Here is a 12,987-nt window from a genome sequence, read left to right on the forward strand (position 1 = left end):
GGCTTCTGTAGCTTAACTGGCACTGATGTCAGTGCAGCCCGTCTGCAGCGCCGCCCGCTTATGAATGTTCATTCCTCCTCACTCCCGTTAGGTGCGGCAAAGAGAGGGAGAGCTGAAGGAAGGGGGGAGAAATATTCATAAGCGGCATTGACGTCAGTGCCAGTTAAGCTGCAGAAACCCCGCCCGTGCCAGTTACAGACAGATTTTCACATATAATAAAACTACGATTGTGGGCGAATCCGGGCAAGGTAGAGCTCATAGGAATCAGCATCTCCCGCACTATCCATCAGTACCTCTGGATAGTGCGGGAGAAAACATGTGACAGTTTTCCTTTAATGCACCAGGACGTACATTTACGTTCTGTACAAGATCGCGAGCACCGGAGTGGTGCTTGCATCATGCACGGCAGGTCCCGGCTGCTATCAGCAGCCAGGGACCCACTCTTAAAGGCGGACATCCGCGATCGCCATCAGATACTGTGATCAATACAGATCATGGTATCTGTAGCAGTGCATTCGATAAAATGGATGATTGGTTCGCCCGCGGCGCTATCGCGGGGATCCAATCATCCATAATGGCAGATGGAGGTCCCCGCACCTGCCTCAGTCCGTCTCCAGGGGTCTTCTGCTCTGGTCTTAGATCGAGCATTATAGTATATACAAAATAATGGATCAGCTCACTATTCGCTCCATGCATCCGTATCTCCAGCACAACCTCTCTTCGTGGAAGCCCGGATACAAGCACTGGTATGCAATTTGGACTTTATCGTTGGGAGCTGGAAGTCTACCTTCATTGTTACTGAGATCAAGCATACCAGAGCAGAAAAATGCTGATAATACTGATCAGTGCTATGCCCTATGCATAGCACTGAACAGTATTAGCAATCAAGTGATGGGGACATAAAAAGTGTAAAAATAAAAAAAATTAAGAAAAGAAATATGAAAAATCCCCTCCCCCAGTAAAATTGTCAATCGGCCCTTTTCCCATTTTACCTCCCAGAAAGTGCAAAAAACGAATTAATTAATAAACATCTTTGTTATTGCTGCGTGTGTAAATGTCCGGATTATCAAAATATAATGTTATTGATCCAGTATGGTAAATGCCACTCCCCCTCCCATAGACTTGCATTGAGGGGCGGGGTGTGACGTCACACGGAGGCGGAGTCATGACGTCACAATCTTCCGTCCCGGTGGACTTAGCCTGAGGACCTCCAGCGGTTCTGGAAGCCACTACAGGTGGGTGCTGCATGGTAGATCCAGGGGGTCCCCAGCAGCGGGACCCCGGCGATCTGACATCTTATCCCCTATCCTTTGGATAGGGGATAAGATGTCTAGGGGCGGAGTACCCCTTTAAATCACATTTATTATTTTTTTTACACTTTTTTTTTGCAATGTTATAGCCACCATAGGGGACTATTACATGCATTAAACTGATTGAATACATTGATCAATGCTAATTGATCAGTGTTATCAGCGGTCAATTGCTCAAGCCTGGATCTCAGGCTTGGAGCAATCAAGCACCGATCGGACAGCCAGGAGAAAGGTATGAAGACTCCTGCTGTCCTCTCAGCCTGTTTGGGATGCCATGATTTCACCACGGCGGTCCCGAACAGCCCACTGAGCTAACCGGCGATACTTTTCTCCTGTTTTAGATGCCGCAATCAACTTTGATCACGGCGTCTAAAGGGTTAATACCGGACATCAGCCCGATCGGCAATCTCCAGTATTAGCCGCGGGTCCTGGTTGCTAATAGAAACCGGGACCTGCCGGGTATGAAGCGCGCTCAGCTCCTGAGCGCGCTTCACATAACGGGAGCCCACACAGGACGTAAATATTTGTCCTGTGTCGTTAAAGTGTTAAAGTGGCAGATGGCCAGCAGGGGCTGGTCAGAGTCCATAGAGGGCGCTGTTGAATTTTCGGTGGTCGGGGGCCAGAGGGAGGCCCCACACTACTGCGAGGCCTTAGGTGGCCTATTGCTAGAGCCACCTCTGCTTGAAGATGTCATGGTATCTTTCCTGTGTTATCTGAAAAATTTAATGAAAATTAGTTCAGATGAAGAGTATTTCTTCTCCATGTAAAGTGATCTGTGTTAGTATACAGAAGACATTTACCACTTTACTGTACTTCAAGTATATGTGATGTCCCAGTACAGGATGATGTGGCCCCATACTGTCCTCCTGCCCTGTCAGGCAGCCCTGCATGTCCCCAGGGCTCCCCTGCAGCATACCCCCAATATGTATATAGGTTTGCCTCATTTAATGTTCTGTTGCTTTAATGCTCTATATAACCAGGGGAGGGGCTGCAATCTTCCTCTTCTGCTGTATGCTGAGGTCCAGTGCAGTCATCTCAGTGTCTGTGTCCAGAGCATTGGAGGCCTCAAGCCTAAAGTCCTCCAGCCACAAGTCAGTAATCAGTAAGTCAAGTCTGTCATAACCGACTGGGGGGACAGGAAGAGTGAGCCCTAAACTGACCCTAAAACATCTCTCCCTGCCTACTTGCCCATCCATCCTAAATGATGGATCAACAACTGGGCGCCGGTCCCTTCCTGTGCTAAAATGCAGTGGCATAAAAACACATAATATACATAGTCGGTCACAGGCCAGAACAGAAAACTACTAGACAACCAGATATACCAAACAGGATACAAATACTAACAGGGCAGAATATAAACAGGCAAACTGATAAGGAAACATAGGAAACTGTTCACACTGGGACACAGAACAAACAAACTTGACACCCGACTCCACTAAAGGAGTAACCATTAAAGGAGTACTCCGGCGTGCACTTTTTTCCTTTTATCCCGTCCGGGCTGCAAAATAAAAGAAAACACACTTTCTCTTACCTGCCAACGAGCCCCCGTAGCTCCGGTACAGGTGTTCGGTCCCCGGGCTGTATTCTTCTTACTTCCTGTTAGCCCGACACGTCACACGGAGCTTCAGCCTATCACCAGCCGAGGCGGGACATCGCTGCGGCCGGTGATAGGCTGAAGGTCCGTGTGACGTGTCGGGCTAACAGGAAGTAAGAAGAATACAGCCCGGGGACCGAACACCTGTACCGGAGTGTACCGGAGCTCCGGGGGCTCATTGGCAGGTAAGAGAAAGTTTGTTTTCTTTTATTTTGCAGCCCGGACGGGATAAAAGGAAAAAAGTGCACGCCGAAGTATTCCTTTAATAATAAAGCCAAATAGGCTACTGGCCACTGGCTAAAACACTAGACTAGAACTGGATGAGTCTGAATAGACTCCAGAATACCAAACAGGAATATAACATACAGAGCACAGGTAACAAGCAAGACTCAGACATAGTGTGAACAGATACATAACAGAAAGGATAAGCAAATCCTAAAACTGACAAATGTAACACAGACTAAAATCTACAAAAAACAAGACTATTAAACCATGGCTAAAACTCAGATGAATACAAGGTAAATGCTCAAACAGACTCTTGAAAATGTTTTGCACAATAACCAGCACCAGAATGCAGAAGAACTCTGGTTAAATAACCGCACCCAAGTTCTCATTTGTTCAGAGCATTAACTATTTCCTATCCAGGTAGAATAGCAAACTGCTATGAACAAACTAGTGTGTGAATACACACCTAAACAGAAAAATGCAAAAACAAATAAACGGACATTACAAAATCATCTTATTGACAGTCACCATCTCTTTCAAGTCAAGTCCATCTGTAGTCACCATGGCCTGCACTAAAGTCAGTCTAACTACTGCAAGTCCCAGCAAGCCTGCGAGGTCCCCCTGTGTCACTGGTCACCTCCCTGGGATACTTGGCTGTACTTCAAAAATGATATCACCTGTCTTGCCTCAGTAAAGCTGCTGTTTTCCTTAATCTGGCATTGGTGTCTTCATTGCCCCTGCCTAACACAGGATCAGCGGTATTACCTTCGGGTGGTTAAGGCTAAATCATGCCCTGGCATCACAACAAGAAGGGGTTAATACCATCTGCCCCTTGGGCCATAACATCTGCCCTGCATCTACCCAGCACCTCACACCCCGACACCACATATATACAGTATAAAGTTTCATTGTTGAAGTTCTTTCCACTTGTATTAAACATTTTATATGTGAAAATTAAACAATAATTGGAAAGACACAGACAAGGCCTCAATTCTCTCTCGGTTATCTTCATGCAGTAATTATTACCTTTCATTTCCTTTCAACTCTTTACCCATATTCTGTCTTGCTTTTTTCTCTGTCACAGTTCACCCATTATGTTAATTTTATTTTCCTTTTTTCTTGTTCTTTTCATAAAAGCTTCTAACTCTTTTAACTCATCCACAGCCAGCATACTGCAAAGTCATGTCCCTGAAAGCTACTGTAAGCTGTGGTGATGCAGATGTGTGACTTAAAGAAACACTCTAGATGCCCCCCCCCCCCCCATATCATTCACACTCCCAATCAATAGTTGTACAGCACCATTTGTTTTATTGCAGCACAGCTTCAACCGTGTGTTTTATTACTACTGTATAACATGATCACCAGCCTCACTCACACAAAAGTTATTGTGCTTAAAGGAGTACTCCGGTGGAAAAAATAGATAGAATAGAAATTACTTCTATTAAAAATGTTTAATCCTTCCAATACTTATCAGCTGCTTTATGCTACAGAGGAAGTTTTATAGTTCTTTTCTGTCTGACCACACTGCCCTCTGCTGACATATATTTCCATGTCAGGAACTGTCCAGAGCAGGAGAGGTTTGCAATGGGCATTTTCTCCTACTCTGGAAGTTCCTGATAAGGACAGAGGTGTCCCCCCTTTGGATAGGGGATAAGTTTTTATACATGATACTTCTCCTTTAATGCTGTGATATGTAATTGCGTCTGAATTTACATCTGCAAGACCATCAGACCATTATTTAAAGGAAAACAGTCAACTGTTCACCCATTCTAAACCCAATACACTGGGTTATATATGTATTGAACATGAGACCGATGAAGGGTTAATAGGTGAAATACATACCTGCACTCCGGAGATCTGTCCCTCTGAAGATCGGCATCCATCTTCAGTAAATTGCACGCTGGAGGCGGGCCCGCCGGCTCAATATAAATATTCATTGTTGTGGGTAATGTGAGTGCCGCGCCAACTGAGCGCTCACGTGACCCGTGAATATTCAAATTGAGCCAGCAGGCCCGTCTCCAGTGCGCAATTCACTGAAGATGGATGCTGATCTTTGGAGGGACAGATCTCCGGAGTGCAGGTATGTATTATCCCATTAACTCCTAATCGGTTTTCTGTTCACCCACACTATAATCCAGTGTATTGTGTTTAGTGTGGGTGAACAGATGACCGTTTTCCTTGGTTTGGTGAGCATGTACACTCTTTATGGACAGGTATTGGGTCACCTAGATTGGTTAAACATATGTGCGAAATGAAAGAGGGAAATCCAAATTGCATGTGTTTGTAGAACTGCTACAAGTACATCCATTACTGGATAGTGTTGATCGCCATCATAAATTGCTACGAAGAGAAATTGAAGTAAACTCAAAGGACACAAGCTCTCGGCCCTTTGTGCTTGAACAAGAGATTTGATACAAATAGTTTTCAGTGATTTCTTAGTATTATGATATTCTCTCCCTAGCAAGTTATCTGGGTTTACATTTGGTGCTGATCTGTTCTTCACTTATGTGACTTTTTCATATCTATGAATGTGTTTTTATGACAGTTTACTGAAACACAATGTCTGTTTGTAAATTTGTTAATCAACCTGTTCTAGGTTAGGTATTTCAGGGGTAGGGGGCAGACCTTACGTGAGGCTGGGAAAAAATTTTGCGAAAATTAGCAAAACAATCTACTTAGTGCGTTGTACCCACAATAAAGACAAGTTGGAACGGATGAGTGCTGCTGCGCTGTTTTCTTTCTTTTTTTGACTAAATTCTACAAAGACTTTATATCCAGCTGATATGTGTGCCGGTGGGTTCATCTGATTTAACCCTACCACCAGTTACAGTAGAAGGTAAAGAACACACATATCCTGTCCATATCCTGTATCCACTATTTATCTTCTTATAGATATATATTTTTATTATGTTTACATTTTTTTTATATAGAAAATGGGAAAAGGGGGGTGATTTAAACTTTTAGTATGGAAGGGGTTAATGTAAATGTGTAAAAGCTTTATTAGATTTAACAATTAATTAGTCCCCTTGGGGATTAGATTTCTCACACAGATCAATGCAGTTCTCTGAGCGCCTTTTATAGGGCAGCATGAGAAGCTGCCCACTTGTAGCAAGGCCCAGTGTCTAATCATTGCAGAGCTGTAACCATAACTAAAATGCACATTTTGCAGCAATCCAACATTCCTATCTGGGTGTGTTTTTTGTTTTTGTTTTGAGTATAACAGTTTTTAAAATAAAATATGTAATATCTTGGTTTGAAATTATGAAATTGTCATGTCAAAATAAAAACCTAATCCTGCAGTATTCAGGGAAGCGAGTAGACACAATGCAGAGGAATGTAAATATTATTGAATAAAGGGTGTGATTACCTGCCGTAGAGTCCACATGAGATATCCATAAGAGGCCACGATGATCAGGAATGGGATTGCAAAGCAGAAGCAGAAAAAGCTTATGATGTAGGACATGTTGACAGGATCGGTGCTGTACCAGTCAGGAGCACAGGACGTTTCAACGCCTTCCAGTTGATAGCTGCCCCAGCCAAAGAGCGGTGGAGTGTTCCATATGAGGGACCAAATCCAGGAGACCGCTATGCCTGCCAAGGCCTGCTTTGGCGTGAATGTTAAGGTCCCCATAGGCTTGCATACTACAAACACACGGTCCACAGCTATGACTGCAATTGTACATAGGGCTGTAATCCCTGCAACAAAGCAGATAGTGATAAGGAATGGCTGCTGTTATATTCTTACCAGCTCTAATACAGATACTGGTACCGACAATAAGGATTTCACAAATGGTTATTATTAGGGCTCATGCGTATGGCGGTATTATGGCTCTATTTTGTAAGGAGCCATAATAGGGCTGCCAAAGAGTTACAGAAATCCTCAACTGCACTTCTATATGCCTCCAGTTTTAAAGAATACAGAGTTTTTTCTATTGGAATCCAGATGAATCTAACCCCATAAAATTGTGAAATGCTCCATGAAATTCTGCATGTAAGGAAATATTTACAGCCGATAGGGGAGAATATCATTTTGATCAAGTCTGAATGACAGTGCATGTAGAGTATATAGCTCTGCACCATGGAGCCGTGCAAGTTCCATGTGCATCCATCCAGGCCTCATTCACTGGGCTCTACGTCCTGCTATATCACCAACATATTCTGCAGCAGTGTACACATTTGATTTAATTAAAGAGACACTGTCATCGCTTGTCTGAACGTAGACCCAGCCCCAATTGCCTTTCTTGGTGGATCTCTTCCAGTGGCCAAACAAGGAGAGCTTTACCAACAATGATTGGTGAGGAGAATCTTGCTAGGACCACCCTGGAGACTCATGATTCAAGCAGCATGAAAGTGATGACAGGTTCCCTTTAAAGGGGTACTCTGGTGGAATTATTTTTTTTTAATAAACTGGTGCCAAAAAGTTAAACAGATTTGTAAATTACTTCTATTTAAAAATCTTAATCCTTCCAGTACTTATCAGCTGCTATATGCTGTCTGACCACAGTGCTCTGTGCTGACACCTCTGTCTGTGTTAGGAACTGTCCAGAATAGGAGAAAATCCCCATAACAAACCTCTCCTGCTCTGGACAGTTCCTGACATGGACAGAGGTGTCAGCAGAGAGCACTGTGTTCAGACAGAAAATAAATTCAAAAAGAAAACTTCCTCTGCAGCATACAGCAGCTGATAACCACTGGGAGGATTAAGATTTTCAAAGAAAATTAATTTACAAATCTGTATAACTTTCTGGCACCAGTTGATAAGAATTTTTTTTTCCCCCACCGGAGTACCCCTTTAAGTATATGACAGATTTGATTTAGGCTATTGATTTAAATGGAAACTATTTACATTTGTCTTAAGAATTTATTCGTTTATTTTCCTTTAAAGTTATTGGGAAAATCTGCATGAACACTTTTTGTTGAAAAATGAGTAAAAAAAAAAATCTTCAACTAAAATTCACCCCGGAGCGCCTGTACCTAGCATCCTTTTCTTTATTTCCCCCACCCCAGGTTCCTTTTCTAAACGGAAAAATTTATCAAAGGTGTAACCCTGGAAATCCTGATCACTGCATACTAGACACGACCCACTTGTGGTGTATGCGGTGTACATGCCTGGGAATCTGCTGACAGTACAACACAACAAGGTGAGTAGGACATTTTATATATATGTTATTTACTCACATCTTCCACCAGAGTAACGGCACTTAGGCCTTCTTTCCCTTTTTCTTTGTTCTCTATCTGCAACTCTAATTGTGCCGCAGAAACATATGACTTCTTACAGTGGGTATTTCATGTTACAAAGCATTATTCTGTATTACATCTGCAGGCTTCGTTCACACACTGGGCCTTCTTTACTGTGATTTTTATTTACTTTTTCATCATATTGGTTGGGTTTTACATGCATTTTTCCACTATCAATAGGGAGGTTTATAACATTGGGTTATTTGGTGTACTTTGGCGCATCTCAAATGAGCATCATGCAGAGATTTCTGAATGAAGCCCAAAAATAACAGGACAGTAATAAATATGGTAATAAAGGAAATTTACGTGGAAATACAATAGTAAATAAGGGTCACATTGTTTTGAACTAAATTTTGAGCCCTACTAAATTTTGAGCCCTTATGAGCTTAAAAACTACCCTTTTTTATTGGCCGGACGAAGCACATTCATTGCGTGAAACCGCCGGCAGTCGCCTCTGAACGCCCCACGCTGTCTTGAAGTCCCTGCCGGAGGAGTGGCCCGAGATGGGAGCTGAGTGACCAGAACTTACACGGTGAGTGCAAAACGCCTGTCCTTTTCTATAGGATTCTTATTGCTGACTTCTGTTCAATTGTCCTAGCACCGCCGTGTATGGTATTATCTGGTCTTCTGCCTAAGTGAGTATATCCATCTCGTGGTTTGAGGGCTATTGGTATCGTTTCCACTGTTTTGTTCTTTGGTTTGGATTTTGTTCACACTTTTTTTACTGCTTATAAAAAAAAAATTAAGTAGATTTTGTGGACCCAGCCCATCAATGTGTTGCTGGATACTAAATTGTATAATCTGGACCTCGGCGGGTATGCTCAAGGTCATAGTTTCTATCTAATGTAGTCAAGGTCATAGTTTCTCCCTGATAAGCGTTTCACCTAGGGACCCACTGTTACCGAATAGGTTTAATCAAAAAATGTTTCTATAATTTGCAAAACTTTTGTAAGAATTAGATACTAATAGGTTGCACTGTGTAATATTTTTTCCCAAAAAACTCAACTATTGGGACTTCACATTAAACATTTTAAGCAATATATGGATCCTAACTTACCAATAATTCATGATGACAACGGATGCATTTTATAGTGTGACAATACATGACGTACATGCTGTAGATATATGTTCTCTATTGTCTAGCTAGACATTATTTAATGGTATATTAAACACAACGGATGCCTGGATTTATTGCTCTGCGTATCAGCGGTGTGGAAGCACAATACAGTATAAGATTTATGGAGACAGCCAGGAAGCACATCATCTGAAGTAACTGGTCCTCTTGTATCCATTCCAGTTTTATACGTTCACTTTATGCCTAATAGTCTCTGGAGCGTATTTATAGTTTGGAGACTGGAAGACCGGGCCTAGCTCCTGCATACTAAGCCAAAGGATGGACTGCTCAGAATTGTACCAGACTTTCCACAAGAAAAGGCAATGGCTATATAAAATGAATTTATGGAATGTAAAATGAAAGATATGTGTCCCACTAAGCTCAAAATCAAATTAACTTTCCTTACCGGCAGTATCAAAGAACAAATGTCTGAAAAGGTTACTTACTATTAACTCTGTACTGATGGGAAACATTACATCAAATTTAATAACACTATCTGTGTTTACCATAAAGGGAGCATCTGGATGGTTTTTAATGTAAATTAATAGGGTTGTTTAACGAGCTTCCATAAAATGGAGAATGTTATGAAATTACAGATTTGAAATTCAAAATATTTTTAGAATGTCTATAAATAAGGTGAAATATCTCCCACAACCTACCACACGAATAGTCCATACAGCAGCATAACAATAATGGATAGTTACAAATTTTTTGATATTATTATCTATGGAAGCAAGCTATATGGCCAAGGAAAGGAAGCTCAATGCCCCATCAAGTAATCATCTGTATATGAAAGAATGTAGCTGAAAGAGATCATGAAGAATCTACATTATCATGAAGCTGGTCAATTACATGATAGGTAGCTGTTGGTTCAGAGGTCATATTTCTGGATTGGCATCTTTCACCAAATTCAGGTTCTTCGGTTCCCTGTGTCATACATTCTAACGCCCTTCCTCTAATGATGAGCTGTATGATGCCCAAATAACATAATCAAACAGTGCACAAATACCTCATAGGGTAAATAAGTAGAATTGCCAGATTGTTGCCTATATTACTCTGTACTGTATATCTATAAATTAGATCAATATGCAAAGATTTAATGATTTTATTTTTTATCATTGCTTTACTGCTATATTTATTGTACTTAGAAATGTGAGGTTTTCAGCACAAATTTTTATGAAATTGTATGAGCCCACCTGCTTTGTCTAGTCAACATCATTTAAATGAGTTCCAACACTAGGAAATATACCTATACAACAGGAGAGTGGCCTCTCTGTCTTGGGCCTTGGTCTACTACATGTGTATATGATAGCTTTATTTCAGAAGATTAAAAGCATCTGGAAAACGGTGGGCGTATTGTCTGACCAAGATGGAGGCAGGGAGCTCTGTTTTTGCTAAAGAGTTTTCTCACATTAGTTGGGGAACATTGCAGGCCTACTCTCACCCCAGCCACTGTCCCTACCAGGGCCGGACTGGGACCAAAAATAGGCCCAGGCATTTTAGAATAAGGAGCCCATTTTGGTCATGGTTGTGGCAATGAGGAGGCGGAACCACAAATGGGAGGGGTCAGATGTTAATTATAGTTGGGTGTAATAGGGTACATAACGAAAAAATATATACAGTATATATACAGTATATTATACATACATTCTATACAGGCTATGGTCACACAGTGTATCTTAGCCGTATTTCATTTTTAAAAAATACGCCCACAAAATGGCAAAAAGAATTGCGTCTGTATTTTTAATAATAATGTGCTTTATGTAAGTGTATGGAAAAGTAGTTGCCTGTGAACACAATATGTGAAAAGGACATATTTCACGAATGCAAAAAAATATCAGTTTTTTGGGGTTGTTTTTAAATTTTAGATGCACAAACAACCACTTTCCCACAGACTTACAGAAGGCACATTAATGTTAAACCTACCGATGCAACTGTTCTGCGATTTTGTGGACAGATTTTTTTTTATAATGAAATATGCCTGAAAAGACACAAGCCTGTTAAGGTAAGACAATTTTCCATGTTAAAAAAGGCCTCTAAATAAATGATATAGCTACCAAATAACACCGGTTTATAATGAGTAAATATTATCATCATACTGTTACTGACCAAATCCTGTATACTGAGACCAATATTAACCGCAATATCAGTATGCAAGGAGGAAATATTATCACCATACATATTATCATCATACTGTTACTGATCAAATCCTGTATACTGAGACCAATATTACCCATAATATCAGTATACAAGGACAAGAACATATGCTGCTCTGGACATTTCCTAAAACGGACAGAGGTGTCAGCAGAGAGCACTGTGGTCAGACAGAATATAAATCAAAAAAGAAAAGAACTTCCTCTATAGTATACAGCTGCTTATAAGTACTGGAAGGATTCAGATTTTTTAATAGAAGTAATTTACAAATCTGTTTAACTTCCTGGCAACAGTTGATTAAAAAAAAAAAAAACGTTTTCCACCGTAGTACCGCTTTAAGGTACTACACTATTTGAGCATCGTCAAACAAGCCGGATGGACCCTCCGACTGTTCGCTGAGCAAGATACCGCGATTTCATCAGCTCCCCTCAGCTAACCGGCAATCTATTTATACACTTATAGACACCACAATCAACTTTGTGGGTTAACAAGGGTTTATGCTGGACATCACTCTAACCGGTGATGTCTTGCATTAGCCACGGGTTCTGGCTATGCGGAACTACAGGCTATGAAGTGAGCTCAGCTCCTGAGCACACTTCATAGTTTGGGAGCAGGCGTGGGGCGTACATTTACACTGTTTCCATAAGGTGATACACATAAACAGTCCTATATACAGTTACACAGTCCCATATACATGTGGTGTTCCGGTACAGGACCTGGTCCTGTCCCTGTCTAAAGTCCCCTCAGCTAGCGTTCCTCCATTCCACAGGGCTCTCCTTCACAGCTTTCCCCTTGGTCGCCTCGTAGAAATGTATTTTTGTATAGTGTGCAAATTGTTACGCCGAGCGCTCCGGGTCCCCGCTCCTCCCCGGAGCGCTCACTACACTCTCGCTCCCGCAGCGCCCCGGTCAGATCCACTGACCGGGTGCGCTGCGATACTGCCTCCAGCCGGGATGCGATTCGCGATGCGGGTTGCGCCCGCTCGCGATGCGCACCCCGGCTCCCGTACCTGACTCGCTCTCCGTCGGTCCTGTCCCGGCGCGCGCGGCCCCGCTCCCTAGGGCGCGCGCGCGCCGGGTCTCTGCGATTTAAAGGGCCAGTGCACCAATGATGGTGCCTGGCCCAATCCTCCCAATTACCTTGATTAGTTTCCACCTGTGCACTCCCTACTTATACCTCACTTCCCTTGCACTCCCTTGCCGGATCTTGTTGCCATTGTGCCAGTGAAAGCGTTCCTTGTGTGTTCCTAGCCTGTGTTCCAGACCTCCTGCCGTTGCCCCTGACTACGATCCTTGCTGCCTGCCCCGACCTTCTGCTACGTCCGACCTTGCTTCTGTCTACTCCCTTGTACC

General features: G+C 42.4%; 1 protein-coding gene across 1 annotated transcript in view; it reads right to left on the minus strand.

Annotated features, from left to right (window-relative positions):
* LOC130277569 (parapinopsin-like) overlaps positions 1–12,987 on the minus strand; it is a 46,872-nt gene that overhangs the window by 25,033 nt on the left and 8,852 nt on the right. The window contains exon 2 of the mRNA XM_056528272.1: positions 6,497–6,825. Coding sequence (XP_056384247.1) covers positions 6,497–6,825 — 329 coding nt within the window. The remainder of the gene's footprint in view (positions 1–6,496; positions 6,826–12,987) is intronic.

Source organism: Hyla sarda, chromosome 6, assembly GCF_029499605.1.
Source record: "Hyla sarda isolate aHylSar1 chromosome 6, aHylSar1.hap1, whole genome shotgun sequence".
NCBI classification, from domain to species: Eukaryota; Metazoa; Chordata; class Amphibia; order Anura; family Hylidae; genus Hyla; species Hyla sarda.